Genomic DNA, 20,657 nt, shown 5'->3' with positions numbered 1-20,657 from the left:
TCCCTTCTCTGGTGGAATTAAAAGTAATAAAGTTAAATAAAACAATTTTTTAAAAAAAAGAATTAAAAAAAATAAATAAAAATCAATGTCCAGCTTTAAAATGTAAGGAAAAGGAACATAAAACTTTTTTTGGTGATCATTTAAGTTAGGACATACCAGTTCTATACTGAGGCCAAGTAAAGGACAGAAAGAAAAGGAAATGGGAAGGGAACATTTAGAAGAGAGACATCTGGAGGGAAAAGGTGAGAGAGAAAAATCAGTGTTTCCCACTCACCAGACTTCTTCCCAAACCATCACCCAGGTCTCTACCTTCTTTCTCAGCCCCAAACCCTTCTCCCTGGTGACTGGTAGGATAATTTCAACACTGTTTTGTAAAACTCCGTGAGGCCCTATTCTTGCCTCTTCCTGCAAACCGAGCCAGTGTCTGTAGTGCCCATACAAGTACAATTCAGTGTCCTCAGTCAATTCTTCCTTCCTTAACACCTGCCAGTCACTTCTACTTGGCTGTTCCTGCTGTGTTCTCTGTAGCTTTTCACTGACCCCTTGACATTGTCAACTGGCCCAAACACTATAGCTCTCGAGAACCTCTGGGCACTTGTAGTATGTGTACCCTCGCACATACACCCCTTCCCACTGTTTATTTTGGAGGATTGCCATCATGCAAGGTGGCTACCTGTAAAGAAAGCCACAAAGTAGCTAAAACTTCACCTGTTTTAGATTTATACACAACCGGAAGAGGAGTAGGAAAGCAAAATGAGCAACTAGAAGTTCATTTGAAAAGAATCTCAGAGCAAATGAAACGATTCAGGCCCTGAGTGTCCACACTTGCCTCTGTTTGTTTCGGGCATGTGTCTGATTGATCCCCAACTACCTAAAACTTTGTTGGGCATGCCCTGCCTCACCTTTATGAGGAATTTCTTAAAACATTGTCAGCAAAATAATATCAGAACAAAGTTGTTTGTTTTTAAATTTGCCAGAGTACATGTGCTCACCAGAGAGAGACAGAGAAAGGGGGAGGGAGAAAGCAGCCCCGATGGGGTGTGGTCATGCCGCATGCCTTCTGGTTTCTCCGTTCTGCCAGGACTGGGGGCACTCAGACTCTATCCAGCTGGAGTGCTTTCCAGGTTGCCGAGTCCGAGATTGATGTGCAGTTGGCCACGTGGGGTCTAGCTCCGTTAACCTTAAGAGAAAAAAAAAGTTTGTGGAAAATGCATATTATGAAAAAACTATCCATGGATTTCAAAACTTTCTGCATGAAAAACCTGTACTTTAATTACATTTTTCCTTGAATTTTTTGAAGTTCCTTTGTATTGATCACGGGGCCAGCTCAGAACAAGGATTTAACAGAGTTTAAATCGGACTCCATTTTAAAAAATTATTTAATTTTATTTATTATTATTATTATTATTACTCAGTTTGACCAAAGAGAGACAGAGAGGGAGAAAGCAAGCCACCAGGTCCAGGACTTGAACCATATCCAGTCATGTGGGAGTCCAGTGCCTTAACCTCCATGTCATTTGCTGGCCCCCAAACATCATTCTTAGAGCTGAAAGAAACCTTAGAAATCAACTGCCTCCTCCAACGTCCTTAATTTGCAAAAATGGAAATAAAGAGGCCAGATTGGTTGCGGGACTTGCCCCAGATCATGCAGTAGGAAACAGAACTCAGGCTGAAATTGGTATCCCTGACTCTCAGCTCAGAGGTGTGTGTGTGTTTGTTCTTAACTATACTTTGAACTTCTTCCTGCCTTATAAGGCCTGCATTTATGTTGGTAGAAGGAGAGGTGTCCATCGTAGGACTGCAACTGCTAGTAGGAAAGATCCATAGATCATTACACTAAGTCTGCTTACCACAGGATCCTGGTCACCTAGATCCATTGGGTTGTCAGAAAAATCATGACATATTTTTTCATGTTTTTCTATGCAAAAATGCATCATGACTTTTCATACTACCCAATATTTTGGAAGTGAGTACATTATGTTTGAAGCTAGCCAGACCTGGCTTCAAATTTCAGATCTATCTACCAGCTCTGTGATTTGGGGCAAGTCACTTAACATTAGTATCTTTATCTACAAAATTAGGAATAAAACTTGTCAAATTGTTGGATTGAACTAATTTAAAGGGACTTCAAAAAGTTCATGGAAAGCTGAAATTAAAGTTGGAATCAGCAAATAGCATAATGGTTATGTTGTTGAACTCCCTTGTAGTGGACCGTGGTTTGAACCCCAGACCTGGCATCTTAAAACTCATGCCGGGGGACCAGCAGATGGGGACGCAGTTACGTCTCTGGACTCCCATGTAAGCAACCACGGTTCAAGTCCTGGACCTGGTGCCTTAAAACTCATGCTGCGCATATGCGCATGCATGCCCAAAATCCCAAGAGGAGAATGGAGGAGAAAGGATTGCAGTGTGGCCATAACCTTCCCCCTCACACCTCCCCGGCAGGGTGATTTCTCACTTTCTGTCTTTCTGTCTGTCTGCCTCTGTCTCTCCGGTGAACACATACAACCTATAGCAAAACCAACCAACCAACCAAAGAAAAAAAAAAAACCTCTAAAAATAAATGAAATTAAAGTACAAGATTTTTGGTTGCAGAAAATTTTGAAATCCATGCATAAGTTTTTTGTTGTTCATTGTTTTTTAGGTTGCTATAGGGCATATGTGTTCACCAGAGAGAGAGGGAGGGAAAGTGAGAAATCCCCCTCTAGGGAGGATAGCCATGCCACACCACTTCTCTGTTTTTCTCTTGGGATTTTGAGCAGGCACACTTGGGATTTGGGTGCACACACATGCCTGACATGTTTTTCAAACTGCTGGATCCAGACTCAAACCACACAGCTGGCCCTCACAAATTTGTAATCCCTCCTAACACTGAGGCAAGGTAGAAATGGAAATGAGAAAGCATGGAGCTCAGTGTCTTTATAAGCATTCAACAACTGTTCATTTCCCTCTTCATTTATCAGAAAATGAGCTATTACATTTTCATAAGTACTTGATACTTAGAAATAAAGAAAAGATGTTACAGCCGTTGGTAACCATGTATTTTGCATTGTAATTACTTGAAATGAGTACCTCCCACATGTGGGGGTAAAATATTTGGAATGTAACAATCTCTTGAGTGTTTGATACAAAAGATACTTTGTAGCAGGATAGCATTTAGACTGATTTCTCTTTACCTACTGTAGTTAAGCAACTGTTTCTTTATTAGAATTAGATGGCCTGTAGACATGTAGCTAAGCTTGTCTATGTCAGAATACTCTGTGGTTTTAATAAAACATTTTTTTCTCTTAAAAAAAAAACTAGTTTTTATGACTACGCAAGCAAAGTTAATGAAGAGAGTTTGGACAGGATTCTTAAAGATCGGAGAAAGGTATGTTCTGTTTGTTACCCAGTCTGCTTCAAAAACCATTTCTTTTCCTGCAAACCAGAGAGGAATGTAAAATGGAATAATTAAATTTGATGTGACTATGTAAGAGTTCTGTTAAGTAGATTTTAAAGGTAAATTGCAGATTTGAGACAATAGTTACAATATATCAATATAAAAACTTAGTTATAGTATGATTTCATATGTAAAATTCAAAAGAAAAAATAAACTATAATCTGGACTCTGACTCTGGGTGACTCTGTCTTTCTACTTGATCATTTTTAAAAAATAATTTTGAGAGACCAGCAGGTAGAGTAGTAGTTAAGGTGCTAGACTCCCACGTGGCAGGTCACAGTTCAAGTCCCAGACCCAGGAACTTGAAACTCACACTAGGCTCTTGTGCATGCGTGCCCAAAATCCTGAGAGGAGACTGGAGGAGAATGGATTGCGGCATGGCCAAGTCCCTTGGGGGATGAGTTTTTGCTTTCTGTCTCTCCAAGGAGAACAACACACACCCTGTAGCAAAAATCTCTCTCTCTGGAACGTTCTGCCAGGACTGGGGGCACTCAGACTCTATCCAGCTGGAGTGCTTTACAGGTTGCCGAGTCCGAGATTGATGTGCAGTTGGCCACGTGGGGTCTAGCTCCGTTAACCTTAAGAGAAAAAAAAAGTTTGTGGAAAATGCATATTATGAAAAAACTATCCATGGATTTCAAAACTTTCTGCATGAAAAACCTGTACTTTAATTACATTTTTCCTTGAATTTTTTGAAGTTCCTTTGTATTGATCACGGGGCCAGCTCAGAACAAGGATTTAACAGAGTTTAAATCGGACTCCATTTTAAAAAATTATTTAATTTTATTTATTATTATTATTATTATTACTCAGTTTGACCAAAGAGAGACAGAGAGGGAGAAAGCAAGCCACCAGGTCCAGGACTTGAACCATATCCAGTCATGTGGGAGTCCAGTGCCTTAACCTCCATGTCATTTGCTGGCCCCCAAACATCATTCTTAGAGCTGAAAGAAACCTTAGAAATCAACTGCCTCCTCCAACGTCCTTAATTTGCAAAAATGGAAATAAAGAGGCCAGATTGGTTGCGGGACTTGCCCCAGATCATGCAGTAGGAAACAGAACTCAGGCTGAAATTGGTATCCCTGACTCTCAGCTCAGAGGTGTGTGTGTGTTTGTTCTTAACTATACTTTGAACTTCTTCCTGCCTTATAAGGCCTGCATTTATGTTGGTAGAAGGAGAGGTGTCCATCGTAGGACTGCAACTGCTAGTAGGAAAGATCCATAGATCATTACACTAAGTCTGCTTACCACAGGATCCTGGTCACCTAGATCCATTGGGTTGTCAGAAAAATCATGACATATTTTTTCATGTTTTTCTATGCAAAAATGCATCATGACTTTTCATACTACCCAATATTTTGGAAGTGAGTACATTATGTTTGAAGCTAGCCAGACCTGGCTTCAAATTTCAGATCTATCTACCAGCTCTGTGATTTGGGGCAAGTCACTTAACATTAGTATCTTTATCTACAAAATTAGGAATAAAACTTGTCAAATTGTTGGATTGAACTAATTTAAAGGGACTTCAAAAAGTTCATGGAAAGCTGAAATTAAAGTTGGAATCAGCAAATAGCATAATGGTTATGTTGTTGAACTCCCTTGTAGTGGACCGTGGTTTGAACCCCAGACCTGGCATCTTAAAACTCATGCCGGGGGACCAGCAGATGGGGACGCAGTTACGTCTCTGGACTCCCATGTAAGCAACCACGGTTCAAGTCCTGGACCTGGTGCCTTAAAACTCATGCTGCGCATATGCGCATGCATGCCCAAAATCCCAAGAGGAGAATGGAGGAGAAAGGATTGCAGTGTGGCCATAACCTTCCCCCTCACACCTCCCCGGCAGGGTGATTTCTCACTTTCTGTCTTTCTGTCTGTCTGCCTCTGTCTCTCCGGTGAACACATACAACCTATAGCAAAACCAACCAACCAACCAAAGAAAAAAAAAAAACCTCTAAAAATAAATGAAATTAAAGTACAAGATTTTTGGTTGCAGAAAATTTTGAAATCCATGCATAAGTTTTTTGTTGTTCATTGTTTTTTAGGTTGCTATAGGGCATATGTGTTCACCAGAGAGAGAGGGAGGGAAAGTGAGAAATCCCCCTCTAGGGAGGATAGCCATGCCACACCACTTCTCTGTTTTTCTCTTGGGATTTTGAGCAGGCACACTTGGGATTTGGGTGCACACACATGCCTGACATGTTTTTCAAACTGCTGGATCCAGACTCAAACCACACAGCTGGCCCTCACAAATTTGTAATCCCTCCTAACACTGAGGCAAGGTAGAAATGGAAATGAGAAAGCATGGAGCTCAGTGTCTTTATAAGCATTCAACAACTGTTCATTTCCCTCTTCATTTATCAGAAAATGAGCTATTACATTTTCATAAGTACTTGATACTTAGAAATAAAGAAAAGATGTTACAGCCGTTGGTAACCATGTATTTTGCATTGTAATTACTTGAAATGAGTACCTCCCACATGTGGGGGTAAAATATTTGGAATGTAACAATCTCTTGAGTGTTTGATACAAAAGATACTTTGTAGCAGGATAGCATTTAGACTGATTTCTCTTTACCTACTGTAGTTAAGCAACTGTTTCTTTATTAGAATTAGATGGCCTGTAGACATGTAGCTAAGCTTGTCTATGTCAGAATACTCTGTGGTTTTAATAAAACATTTTTTTCTCTTAAAAAAAAAACTAGTTTTTATGACTACGCAAGCAAAGTTAATGAAGAGAGTTTGGACAGGATTCTTAAAGATCGGAGAAAGGTATGTTCTGTTTGTTACCCAGTCTGCTTCAAAAACCATTTCTTTTCCTGCAAACCAGAGAGGAATGTAAAATGGAATAATTAAATTTGATGTGACTATGTAAGAGTTCTGTTAAGTAGATTTTAAAGGTAAATTGCAGATTTGAGACAATAGTTACAATATATCAATATAAAAACTTAGTTATAGTATGATTTCATATGTAAAATTCAAAAGAAAAAATAAACTATAATCTGGACTCTGACTCTGGGTGACTCTGTCTTTCTACTTGATCATTTTTAAAAAATAATTTTGAGAGACCAGCAGGTAGAGTAGTAGTTAAGGTGCTAGACTCCCACGTGGCAGGTCACAGTTCAAGTCCCAGACCCAGGAACTTGAAACTCACACTAGGCTCTTGTGCATGCGTGCCCAAAATCCTGAGAGGAGACTGGAGGAGAATGGATTGCGGCATGGCCAAGTCCCTTGGGGGATGAGTTTTTGCTTTCTGTCTCTCCAAGGAGAACAACACACACCCTGTAGCAAAAATCTCTCTCTCTGGAACCATCAGGTGGTATAATGTACATTGTTGTTCTCCCATATGACCCACCATGATTCGTGTCTTAGACCTTGCACGTTCAAACTCAGTGCTGGGTGTGTGTGCAGTGTGCATGCCCAAGAGCCCAAGAGGAGAATGAAGGAAAAGGGATTGCAGTGTGGCCATCCCCCTGGGGGGTGATTTCTCACTTTCTGTCTCTTGCTCTTTCTGGTGAGTTCACGCACCCTATAGCAAAAATCTCTTTAAAAAAAGCTCTTGGGACCAGCAGATGATATAACGTATACATTGCTAGACTCCCATGTAGTCAACCACAGTTTGAGTCCTGGACCCAGCGGCTTAACATTCTCGTCCCAGGCACGAGAATAGAGGAGAAGGGATTGTGGCATGGCCATCCCTCCCCCTGGGGGATGTCTCTCTGTTTCTTTCTGTCTGTCTGTTCCTCTCTGTGTCTCTGGCAAGCACATGCACTCTATACAAAAATGTCTCTCTTAAAAAAAAATAGTAATAATAATCATGCTAGTATTTAATACACATGTATTAATTTCTTAATTTTGAAGAGGTTTTTGCTATAGGGTACGTGCACTCACCAGAAAGACAGAGAGAGACAGAGAGGTTGAAAGTGAGAAATCACCCTCCAGGGGGGATGGTCACGCCACAATCCCTTCTCCTCCATTGTCCTCTTGGGATCTTGGGCACACACACACAAGTGCGTGGTGTGAGTTTAAGCCACCGGGTCCGGGACTCAAACCATAGTCGACTACGTGGGAGTCCAGTGACATAGCCATTATGCCAACAGCTGGTCCCTTCACATGTATTAATTTTATAATCAGGGAAAATGTTTCTAAAAAATGTAAATTATAGTCAAACATCTTTGCATTTTTCAAACTCTATCAAAGTTGAACACAGATATTTTTCTAAAAGATCAGATATTTATTCTTTCTTCCTTTTTTTTTTTTTTTTAAGTTTTGCTATAGGATGCACATGCTCACCAGAGAGAGAGAGATAGAAAGCGAGAGGAAAAATGAGAAATCAAACTGTGGTGGGAATGGCCCTACCACAATCCCTTCTCCTCTGTTCTTCTCTCTCAGGATTTTGGGCATGCACACACAGGTGCCTAGTGTGATTTTCAAGCCACCAGGTCTGGGACTCGAACTGCATGGTGGGCCATGTGGGATCCAGCTGCCTTAACCTCCACCCACCTCCTGGCTTCTAACTTTACTTCTTTAAATAAAATTCTTAGTCCAGTAGGTGGCATGGTAATGAAGGTGCTAGACTCCTACATGGCTGACTGCAGTTTGAGTCTGGGACCTAGATGCTTTGCTTTCTTACTCTCCCTCTCTTAGTCTCTCTGTCTTTGTCTCTCTCTGGTCAAATTGAAGAATAATAATATATTAAATAAATAATTATTTAAAAAGCAAAATAAAATTCTTACTCAAAGAATTTGTTTCAAAGAAGGAAACTATATGAAGATTATTCTCCTACTAAACAATTAAATTGACTATTTCTATAAGAGAGGTTTTCGAGACCAACAGTTAGCATAATGGCTATGTCACTGGACTCCAACGTAGCCAACCGTGGTTAGAGTCCCGGACCTGGTGGCTTAAACTCACGCCAGGTGCGTGTGCATGTGTGCCCAAGAGCCCGAGAGGAGAAGGGATTGTGGCGTGACCATCCCCCTTGGGGGGTGATTTCTCGCTTTCTATCTCTCTCTTTCTCTGTCTTTCTAGCGAGCACACGTGCCCTATAGCAAAAACCTCTCAAAAAAATAAAAACAAGAGAGAGAGGTTTTCAAATTTCATTATGCACAAGAAAAACTCAGTAACTAATGTTGAATTCAGATTCCTGATTCTACTCTCAGAGGCTTAGAGTCTACAGTTTTGCGCAGGGCTCAGAAATTTGCATTTTATCAAACTCCCAGATGCCTCTTATGTCATCTGTCCTACAGATGTCCATAAATAACATTATGGAAAGTGTTCTTCCAGAGAACAATTTAATCACTTAACCAGTTTAGTTATGCTATAGTGAGAGCTAACAAAACTGAACTTTAAAAGTAGTTATGTTGAGAGTAGTTGACATTGAATAAACTGCACATACTCAGAATATATACTTTGATAAGTTTCATACATGCATACACCCATGAAACCATCACCATCATAAGATAATGCACATGTCCATCTCCTGTGAGAATTACTTTTTTTTTTGCATGTGTGTGTGTGCTATAGAACATATGTGCTCATTGAAGACAGACAGGGAAGTGGGGGGGAGTGAAAAAGCAGCCCACGATCCCCTCTCCTCTACTCTCTTCTTAAGATTTTGGGCATGTCCACACATCGCACCTGGCTTATTTTTCAAACCACCTGGTTTGGGACTTGAACAATTTAGTCAGCCACATGGAATCCAGCCACCTTAACCTCCATGCCATCTACTGATCCCTTATTGCCCTTTTAACCACCCCCAGTCTCACCTCACCCCATTTCCTGTCAACTACTGGTCTGCTTATGTTATATCATTTTCTAGATACTTGTATAAATAGTGGGTTGTCAGGGAAGTCGTGAGATGTTTTTGTATAGAAATACATTAAAAAACAAAACAAAACAAAAAAAACATGGCTTTCCCAATGACCTTATAGAATCTTCTGGCATATGCTTTTGTTTGTTTATTTATTCATTCATTCATTTTGATCTGGCTTTTTTTGCTCAGCATAATCATTTTGGATTTTTATCATGTATTAGTAGTTTGTTCCTTTTTATTACTGAGTAGGATTCTGAAGTAATCCAGATTCCGAAGGATACCAAATTTGTTTATCATCTCAGTTGCTGATGGGCAATTAATTTGTTTTTAGTTCGAGGCTATTGCACATCAAGCTGCTATGTACATTTGCATGTGTTTGCAACATTTAAAACAATTTGCCATAGAACGCGTGTACTCACCAGCGAGAGCGAGACAGAGAAAGAGGGAAAGTGAGAAAGCATCCCACCAAAGTGGATGGCAACACTGCAGTGCCTCCATTCTCTGCTCAGGATTTTGAGCACACACACATACATGGTATGTTTTTCAAGCCACCAGGTCTGGGACTTGAACTGTACAGTTAGCCATGTGAGATCCAGGTCACCATGCCACCACTGGCCCTCATTCTCCTTTTAACATTTTTTTCCTTCTGTTTTGTTGCAGAAAGTTATCGGGTGGTACAGATTTCGGCGAAATACGCAGCAGCAAATGTCCTACCGAGAGCAGGTGCTCCACAAGCAGCTTACTCGCATCCTCGGTGTGCCTGACCTCGTCTTCCTCCTCTTCAGCTTCATCTCCACCGCCAATAATTCCACTCATGCTTTAGAATATGTTCTCTTTAGACCAAATAGAAGGTAAAAGAGAAAGCTTTCCCACCAGCCTCATGTAAACAGAAAGCTGTTGATACAAGTAGATGAAATTTATGACTTAGAAAATGTGCATTATTGGACCAGCAGTTAGCGTAATGGCTATGTCACTGGACTCCCATGTAGTTGACCGCAATTTGAGTCCCAGACCCGGTGGCTTAAACTCAGGCCGGGTGCATGTGCATGTGTGCTTAAGATCCCAAGAGGAGAATGGAGGAGAAGGGATTGCGGTGTGGCCATCCCCCCTGGGGGGTGATTTCTGACTTTCTGTCTCTCTGTCTTTCTAGTGAGCACATGCGCCCTATAGCAAAAATCTTTTAAAAAAAAAAAAAAAAGTGCATTATAGGGCAGTTTGTAGTACCTTTAAAGAAAAGCCTTTTTTTTGGGGGGGGGGAGATTTTTGCTATAGGGCACGTGCGCTCGCAGACATAGAGACAGAAAGCGAGAAATCACCCCCCAGGGGGGATGGTCATGCCGCAGTCCCTTCTCCTCCATTCTCCTCTCGGGATCTTGGGTACGCACGCACATGCACCCGGCGTGAGTTTTAAGCCACCGGGTCCGGGACGCGAACTGCGGTCGACTACGTGGGAGTCCAGCGACATAGCCATTACACCAACTGCTGGTTCCTTAAAGAAAAGCTTTTATAATTCTCTTTGGCTAGTTCTCTTGTACAGTAGTTAGAGGAGGTATTTTCCTTGTCAGAAAGAAATTTGTATAAATTAAATTATTTTGGGGACCAGAATCATTAGCACGACATGTTTATTATGCATAAATTCTTACAGGAATAAATAGGTAGAAATCATCATTTGCTTCTTCATAATCCATTACATAGAAATGCTGCTTTATTGCTGCAGAAGTTTAATTGTAATTTTAAAATACAGATTTCAGAGACAAAATTGTAAAATTGATCCACCTACTGGTTAATGAGGGTTTTGCATTTTGAACTTGTTAAAGCATTAACAATGCACAATATTGTGATCAGGCAGTCTGTCTATAAACATCAGAAAGGTTTCCCTCTGTAAATTTATGTGTAGTAGAATAAAATTTACATTAGTTAAAATGACTATTCATTGTTAAATAGCAAGGTTTTTTGCAAGATTTTATTTGTTAATCTGTAGGTATTTCTTGAGCACTTAAAATATGTTCAATATGTTAGTTGCTGTGGGGATGCCAAAGACGTCTAAAGCATGGCTTCTGCCCTTAGGGAACTTACTTTAAGGGAAGGGGAGAAAATTGTTAATCTCTGCAGCCTTGGGTTGTCTGTAGAAACAGCTGTTCCATGAGATCTTCTGTTAGTTTACCAATGTCAGATACTAAGACCCGCATTGCCGAACCCCATTCTTAGAGTATAGCAGTACTTTCAACATAATATCCTTCTCGGTTTTCCCTATAGGTATAATCAAAGGATATCACTTGCTATTCCCAATCTAGGCAATACTAGCCAGCAAGAGTACAAAGTGTCTTCAGTGCCAAATACTTCTCAGAGTTATGCCAAAGTTATTAAAGAACATGGGTAAGTTGAAAGGTAAAAATGAGAATTTTTTTCCTTTTCTTTCTTTTTTTAAAGTTTACTTCTGTGAATGAATGAGAGAGACAGTGTCCAATGATATGATTCTATGCTACAATCTACCCCCCGCCCAGCCCACCCAGATCGTAGGCATATATGTGCCCAGCATGCTCAGGTGTGGCCTTTGGATGAAATTGGCAGCCTGCTCCTGTAGGTCTGCCATGCAGAGCATTGCATTTCACTGCTGCACCAAGGTCTGACATTTCTTTTGTCTATAGTATTTATTTTGTTTATAATATTTTAAAAATGTATAGAGATGTATGATATTTAAAAGTACATAAAATCAACTTTGACGGGACTGAAATTAAAGAATACAATAAGGTAGTTACTCTAGTTAGCCACCTTCATATATCAAAAATTATATTCTTATTAAAATAATTTACTCTTGCCAATTTTATCATCTAATACGACTTCTTTTGTAATTAATATAAAACTTTTGTATTAACTACAAAATGTATACAAATTTTTTTGTAATTAATAGAAAAGTTTGGATAGAATATATGTGTTTCTGAGGTTCTGAAAGCTAAATATAGCTACTGAAAATGTATAGCTTTTAGTTATTTTTTAAATGATCTTGGTAACATGGACTCTCTTTAATTTCTCTTTTGTAATTCTGATAGTATGGGCATTATTGTTCAGCTGTTACACCTTGGAGTCATACCATTTAAGGAATAGATTAAAGTAGAGGTGACAGAAGAATTGCCTTTCAGATTTATGACAATTATAATAACTTTGTGATTTTTTTTTTTCTGTCTGTCTTCTAGTACTGACTTTTTTGACAAGGATGGAGTAATGAAAGACATCAGGGCAATTTATCAAGTTTATAATGCACTTCAGGAAAAAGTGCAGGTAATTGATTTATTTACTAGTTTTCATCTTATTTGCATTGCTCAAATGAATTTAATTGTACTTTAATTTTTATTTATCTTCCAACCGAAAAATAAGTTGTGATCCAAAAATCACAATATAGATTCTCAGAATATCAGATCTATAGAGTAGTTACTCATGCCAGCCTACAAAAACCTGTCTCGCTCACTACATGTCTGAAGTAGAACTGAAGTACATTATTACTACTACTGTTTTAAACACCTGTGACCCCATTTGTAATAATGTTTTTTTCTAGGAAAGTTTATTCCAAATTTAGAGGAGGGTTGCTAAGGGTATATTTGCCTCCGTCAGTTTATATATATATATATATATGTAAATTTATGTATATATATACACTCACACACAAACACACACACACACACACACACAGAATTTTTTTAATTACCAGAGGACTTATGCACTTGCCAGAGAAAGATAGAGAGGGAGAAAGCATCCCCCAGTGGAACATGGTCATACTGCAGTCCCTTCTCTTCCATCTCTCCATCCTGTAAGTATTTGGGGCATGCATGCATGCATACCTGACATATTTTTCAAGCTGCCAAGACTGGGATGTGAATTACATCAGCTATATGGGATCCAGCTCCCTAAGTAGGCCATCCCACCCATCAGTAATATTTTAAGTGAGACAGTACCCATCACTCACTGTAACTCTGTTTTCTCCAACCCAGTATGCTTACTTTGCTACTAGCTACCTTCATTGAGTAGGAGATTCGCAGTGAAGCCTGTTCATACCTAGGCATTCATGCGGCAAATAGTTATGGAAACATCTCATGTGAGCCAGTTACTGAGCTAGGTGCTAATAATACTTTCCCACGTTCTTTTCATCATCCACAGTGTGTTCTCAGGATCCATTTGCTTTAAAACTCTTTAAGAACAGAATAGCCTTGCCTTTGAACATGTCATTGAGAGTGTAAAGGAGGCCTGGAGAAGGCCTGGCTTTAAGGAAGAAGCCTCCAATGAATAATGGAGAGAGTGAGAGAGAGAAGAGCAGACTGATAGCAACCTGGGACAAAAGGAGGAAGCATACGAGGGCAGTTTCCAATGCTGGTGTTCTGATTTAGGGCCACTGTACACGTAGCAGTGCAGAGCGCCTTCTGCAGGGTCCCTGGTGACAAACTTGCTATGGAACGAACATGCTGTAGAAAACAACTTTTCAGTCTGATCCATGACCATGTCCTTTTCAGACTACCAGTGCTGGCCAGAGGACTTCAAAATAACTGTTAATACATTTCATGTGGACTGATAAGACTTGCTCTGAAAACACCACTATCACATAGAATGTTCTAATTATAAATGACTAAATTACCTAGATGTGGTCTCAAATAATTATTCTCTATTATGCCTTGACTTTGAAACATTTCTTTTTTTTTTCAGCTTCCCTTCATATTAAAGATTTTCTTGTTAAGTAAATCTGTCTTATCTGGTATTTGATTGTTGGTTATAAATAAAAGTTGAAAGTATCTCATTCCCATTTTATCATTTTCTTTTGTAAGCTAGCTGGTTTAAACAATTCTCTTTTCATTTCAATAAATGTAATTAGTCAACTGAAAAGATTAAATATTTCCCTTATTTTTTTTTCAAAAATTTAATAGCTAAATAGCATAATCATCCTAAAATTAAGAAAGCAAGCCAGTGAATACTAGCATTCATACTGGTCTCTTAGAACTTCATGATTTTGTTCTACTTATATGTCTGCTTTTTAGTTCAACAAACCATCTGGGCTTTTCCTAGGGTTGTAATCAATGCCGAATTTATGAAATGCCTCGTGCTTAAATTTGCAGCTAACATTTCTTGTTGTCATTTTATCCTCAGGCAGTGTGTGCAGATGTAGAAAAGAGTGAGCGAGTTGTTGAATCTTGTCAGGCAGAAGTGAACAAATTAAGAAGACAAATCACTCAGAGGAAAAATGAAAAGGAACAAGAAAAAAGTAGGTTTCTTATTGATTTTTTTAGTTTGTATCAGGAAAGTGTCTGATTTTAAATTTCAACTTACGCAATAAATTATGTGACTTCTACATTCATCCAGCTCCAAGCATTCATAAATATGTGGTAAATCTGTAGTCTAATGTTAGAAAACCAGCCACCTAACATAGGACTTTTAAACATTTATTGAGAAAGAAGTGTATAAGTGAGTTGGGACAGGTAGCTCTAAAGAAATATATTTTAGGCATTTATTTATTTATAATTTGCCAGAGGGCACATGCACTTGCCTGAGAGAGAGAGAAAGAGGGAGAGAGAATGAGAGAGAAAGCATTCCCTAGTTGGGGGTGGTCATGCCACAATCCCTTCTCCATTTCTCCATCCTATCAGGATTTTGGGCATTCATGCACATGTGACCAGTGTATTTTTCAAGCTACCAGGGCAAAATTTTAAATTGCATGGTCATGGGGCCAGCAGATGGCATGGTGATAAGGGTGCTGGACTCCCACATGGTTGATCACAGTTCAAGTCCCAGACCTGGAGGCTTGCTTTCTCACTTTCTCTCTTTCTCTCTCTCTCTCTCTCTCTCTCTCTCTCTCTCTCTCTCTCTCTCTCTCTCTCTCTCTCTCTCTCTCTCTCTCTCTCTGTCTCTGTCTTTGTCTCACTCTCGTTCTGTCCCTCTCTGGTCAAATTAAAATAAGTAAATAAATAAATAAAAAGTTAAATAAACTACATGGTCAGCCATGCGGTATCCAGCTCGCTTATCCATCAGGCCACAAGGCTGGCCCAAGAATGTCAAAGAAGAAAATTTCCCTGGGCCCAGCAGATGGCGTAATGGTTACATCACTGGACTCCCATGTAGTCAACCTCAATTCAAGTCCCAGACCTGGGGACTTAAAATTCACGCCTGGGAGCCAGCAGGTGGCATGGTGGTTAAGGGCACTGGACTCCCACATGGCTGACCATGGTTCGAGTCCTGGACCTCTTGGCTTGTTTTCTCACTTTCCCTTTCTCTGTCTCTCTCTGGTGAAATTAAAAAATAATTATAAAATTTTAAAAGTAAATAAAATGAAATGGATAATTATTTTTTTTTAAAAAAAATCTCACACCTGGTGTGTTTATGTGCGAGCCCAAAATCCTGCGAGGAGAATGGAAGAGAAGAGATTGCACACATCCATTCCTCCTGGAGGGGGGTGATTTCTTGCTTTTTGTCTCTGTCTTTCTGTGCCTCTTCAGTGAGCATACATGTCCTATGGCAAAAATCTCAAAAAAAGAAAAGAAAAGAAAATCTCCCATTCATATGACTGAAGGGTGGTAAGGACTGTTTCCATTTCATCCTTCCATTCCCACCATTTTGAACACAATGAGCAATAAGTGTGTGTGTGGGGGGGGGGATAGCACAGGATTGGAAGTGAGTAGATCTGTGATATAAGTATCCAGGCCCCATTTCTAGCTATTCCCTTAATCAAATCACTTACCCTTTCTGAACTCTGGTTTCTTTGCCTGTGTAATGGGTACAATAATATTAATAATTAGGATATAACACCTCAAAAAGTTGGTGTGGGGCTTAAATGAGTTAATGTGTAAGAAGTGTTTTCTAAATTATAAAGTACTGTGCAATTCTAGAATAATAGTAACAATCCATTTTGCTGCCTTGCTGCTATTTTCCAGAACATTAAGGTTGACATATAATGCACTGAGATGAAAAGTTGTGAAAATATAGGAAGTGTTACAGTATTCTTTCTGTTTTCACTCAGGGTTGCAACAGGCAATGTTAAACAGACAGGTGCCGTCTGAAAGCTTGGAGCCAGTGTTCAGTCCTCGGATGCCCTATTCTGGGTTTGCAGCCGAAGGCAGAAGTACACTTGACGACGCAGAGGCCTCTGATCCTCCTCCCCCTTATTCAGATTTTCACCCAAACAGTCAAGAAAATACTTTGAGCCATTCCCGCATGGAAAGGAGTATTTTTATGCCTCGACCTCAGGCCGTGGGCTCTTCTAATTATGCTTCTACCAGTGCCGGACTGAAATATCCTGGAAGTGGAGCAGACCTTCCTCTTTCCCAAAGAGCAGTTGGCGACAGTGGTGAGGATTCAGATGACAGTGATTATGAAAATTTGATTGACCCTACCGAGCTCTCTAATAATGAATACTCACATTTGAAGGATCCACGACCCATGACACATCCTGATGAGGACCCCAGGAACACTCAGACCTCCCAGATTTAACAAAACAAAAGAAACTCTCCACTTAGCACTGTTTTTCTTAATTGCTTATTGAGAAAGTTTTTGAGGACTTAACCTGGGAGAGAACTGCTTTCTCAGCTACCTTGACTCCCTTGGGGAGATTGTGCACAGAACTAGGAGCCTCTATCCGCTGGTCCTCACCTCTGGACGCAGTGCGCAGCTTTCATGACAGAATCATTAAGATAATCAAGTTATCCTAATTCTGGTGCGATTCATGGATGTACTGGTAAATGTAGGCAAAGCAAAACTTATCAGTGTAGTTTCTGTTCTTTAAAATAAATTGGAAGTTAGAGACTAAGCACAATTAGTCTATAAATGTCCTGTAAATCAAAAAACTTACCTCTTGCACTATCATGCCTTGAAATTTACTTTTTCAAAGGGAAATGAGTTTAGCAGCAGCCTTCAAAGAACTTCTTTCTATGATGAGCCAAATTCATCTTTGCCAGAAAAGAAATTTTGATAATTCCAAGAAGTCTGATTGGAACAAATCAGATGTACCTTCTCTTGTCTGCATGACTTTGTGAGATTGAAAGAGAGGGCTTTGTTTCAACTTTTTTCTACTAGCCTGATATGTATTGTCACTTAAAATGGTTGCCTTTAAAAAAAAAAAAATGTAGAAATACTAATTACCAGTAAGTAATCATCCAAATAAGTATGTCATAAATAAATGAATTATTTTTCTCTCGGTGGATTACAGTGACTACTGCACTAACACATTCATGGTCTCTGTCCTGCAGTCTTAAGGAAGGACACATAGCAGTGGATAACAGGAGTTATGGACCAGGCCTGGGGTTTATGGTGAACAGATTCCAGACAGCGTGCATTTAGCTGCGTTCACATGTAAGGGATAGATCTTATTTAGATCTGACAAATCCTAGTGTTTGTTCTATTTGTGAAGGAAAGACATTGAATGAACTGTTTGGGAATCTTGGTGAATATAGCTTCATTTTAAATCTGAATAACCATACTTATTTTTTCCGATTTGCCATTTGAGAGATAATGGCAGAACGTGTAGAGACCCTGCTGGGATGCACTTATACTTGATTTAATTACTGCTTGTTCTCTAGTTTTGCCCAGAACAGATGAAACTACTAAGGCCTTCACGAGCCTATTGGGCTCCTGGTTTGGAAATGGCAAGACCCACCATTTTTATGCCTAGGTCAGCCCATCAAGTTAATACTTGGAGTTTAACTGCCTTTCCTTTGGACTAGTTAAAACCTGTAAGAATAAGGAAGTTGTTAGAGAGGTTTAAAATCTGGGTCCCAAAAAAGTAGTTTTATTTTGTAGGATAGACATTTACTCACTGAGCTCCAGTTCCAGTACTAAATTAGATAATACGGACTGAAAAAATGAAATGCTAAAACTGCCATTCTTTGGATATCCACTCTATGGGGTCTGTATTTTAACTGCTGTCCTGGTTTTGTTGGCCTTATACCACTGCCATTTGATTTAAAATGTTGCAGGCCACTTTATCTGCAAAGGTGTTCCGGTTTTTATCAGCTACCTACTACGCGGCTTCAGCACCAGTGTGAATTTAATTTTTTTTTTTAAGTGCCATTGCCATCTCCTCTGTTCAGATTCTGACATTCAGGAAAATATTTTATTTTTATGCCATACTGAAATCTACAATGTATATCTGACAAAGCAGTTAAATGTGACAATAAAAACTTATTTAATCATGATACCATTGGTTTTTTTTTTTTTTTTTTTTTTTTAGAATTGTTTTACTTAACTTACTTACTTACTTACTTACTTTCTTTCTTTCTTTCTTTCTTTCTTCCTTTCTTTTAATTTGGCCAGAGAAGGACAGAGCAAGAGGAAGAGAGAAATCTGGGATTCAAATTGTGGTCGGCCATATGAGGAGTCCAGCACCCTCAACCACCACGCCACCTGCCAGCCCCCGATACCATTGCTTTAGTATCAGTCTCAGCATTCAGCAAGGTCTTGCCTTGGTGTGCTCATTCTGGCAGCTCAAGATAGATTTAATAGAGGTTTTTGGAGGCATTACAACTAATTTCCATGCAGACTTTTTAAAAAAGACTTAATTATTTAATTTTATTTATTTATTTAATTGTTATTATTATTATTGTTATTAAATTTGACCAGAGAGAGAAGGAAAGCAAGTCACAAGGTCCAGGACTCAAATCATGGTTGCCCATGTGGGGGTCCAGTGCCTTAACCACCATGCCACCTGCTGGCTCTACCCGTGCAACTTTTTGTCAGATTTCAAGAGAAATCCACTAACACAATTTACTAAACGGTTTCTAATGATTTGAAGGAGAGCTTGAGTATAAAGTTACTTAGAGAACTAAGTATCAACTGAGTATAAAAATTTGGGGGGCCAGCCCTACTGCACAGTGGTTAACTGCCTTTCCTTTGGACTAGTTAAAACCTGTAAGAATAAGGAAGTTGTTAGAGAGGTTTAAAATCTGGGTCCCAAAAAAGTAGTTTTATTTTGTAGGATAGACATTTACTCACTGAGCTCCAGTTCCAGTACTAAATTAGATAATACGGACTGAAAAAATGAAATGCTAAAACTGCCATTCTTTGGATATCCACTCTATGGGGTCTGTATTTTAACTGCTGTCCTGGTTTTGTTGGCCTTATACCACTGCCATTTGATTTAAAATGTTGCAGGCCACTTTATCTGCAAAGGTGTTCCGGTTTTTATCAGCTACCTACTACGCGGCTTCAGCACCAGTGTGAATTTAATTTTTTTTTTTAAGTGCCATTGCCATCTCCTCTGTTCAGATTCTGACATTCAGGAAAATATTTTATTTTTATGCCATACTGAAATCTACAATGTATATCTGACAAAGCAGTTAAATGTGACAATAAAAACTTATTTAATCATGATACCATTGGTTTTTTTTTTTTTTTTTTTTTTTTAGAATTGTTTTACTTAACTTACTTACTTACTTACTTACTTTCTTTCTTTCTTTCTTTCTTTCTTCCTTTCTTTTAATTTGGCCAGAGAAGGACAGAGCACGAGGAAGAGAGAAATCTGGGATTCAAATTGTGGTCGGCCATATGAGGAGTCCAGCACCCTCAACCACCACGCCACCTGCCAGCCCCCGATACCATTGCTTTAGTATCAGTCTCAGCATTCAGCAAGGTCTTGCCTTGGTGTGCTCATTCTGGCAGCTCAAGATAGATTTAATAGAGGTTTTTGGAGGCATTACAACTAATTTCCATGCAGACTTTTTAAAAAAGACTTAATTATTTAATTTTATTTATTTATTTAATTGTTATTATTATTATTGTTATTAAATTTGACCAGAGAGAGAAGGAAAGCAAGTCACAAGGTCCAGGACTCAAATCATGGTTGCCCATGTGGGGGTCCAGTGCCTTAACCACCATGCCACCTGCTGGCTCTACCCGTGCAACTTTTTGTCAGATTTCAAGAGAAATCCACTAACACAATTTACTAAACGGTTTCTAATGATTTGAAGGAGAGCTTGAGTATAAAGTTACTTAGAGAACTAAGTATCAACTGAGTATAAAAATTTGGGGGGCCAGCCCTACTGCACAGTGGTTAAGATTTGTTATGTCCCCACTTAATATATAACTAGTGTCCGCACTCTATGACTGAAACTGATTGACTAAAGGATATAGAAACACAATAAATGGCTGTGAATACCAGATATAGTATGTGTGAAAGAGTAGAGTCTGAGAAAGGACATTTAGAAGAAAAATAGGCAAAGCATTAATGGGACAAAGAAATGTATTATCTGTTGAAGGTAATTTTATAGTTTTATCAACTGGACAAGGGAGAAATATTCACATGTTGAAATGAAATATTACTAAATAAAATGATTGAATTTTAAAAAAAAAATATAAAAAAAAAAAAAAACAAGACTTGTGCAGCAGAAGCCAGATCCAGGGCCAGCAGGTGGCATAGTGGTTAAGGTGTTGGACTCCCACA

General features: G+C 39.2%; 1 protein-coding gene across 1 annotated transcript in view; it reads left to right on the top strand.

Annotated features, from left to right (window-relative positions):
• ABRAXAS2 (abraxas 2, BRISC complex subunit) overlaps window positions 1-18,414 on the top strand; it is a gene marked incomplete at its 5' end in the record, with an annotated part of 22,105 nt that extends 3,691 nt beyond the window's left edge. Inside the window, 6 exon segments of the mRNA XM_014586077.2 lie at window positions 3,304-3,370; window positions 9,911-10,101; window positions 11,507-11,626; window positions 12,445-12,529; window positions 14,381-14,495; window positions 16,245-18,414. Of these exon segments, the coding sequence (XP_014441563.1) occupies window positions 3,304-3,370; window positions 9,911-10,101; window positions 11,507-11,626; window positions 12,445-12,529; window positions 14,381-14,495; window positions 16,245-16,714 (1,048 nt within the window).
• Window positions 18,415-20,657: the final 2,243 nt, after the last annotated feature.

This window comes from Tupaia chinensis, unplaced genomic scaffold (genome assembly GCF_000334495.1).
Source record: "Tupaia chinensis unplaced genomic scaffold, TupChi_1.0 Scaffold000113_1, whole genome shotgun sequence".
Lineage (NCBI taxonomy): Eukaryota > Metazoa > Chordata > Mammalia > Scandentia > Tupaiidae > Tupaia > Tupaia belangeri.
Note: the sequence above shows the minus strand (reverse complement) of the source record. Positions and strands in the feature narration are given on the sequence as shown.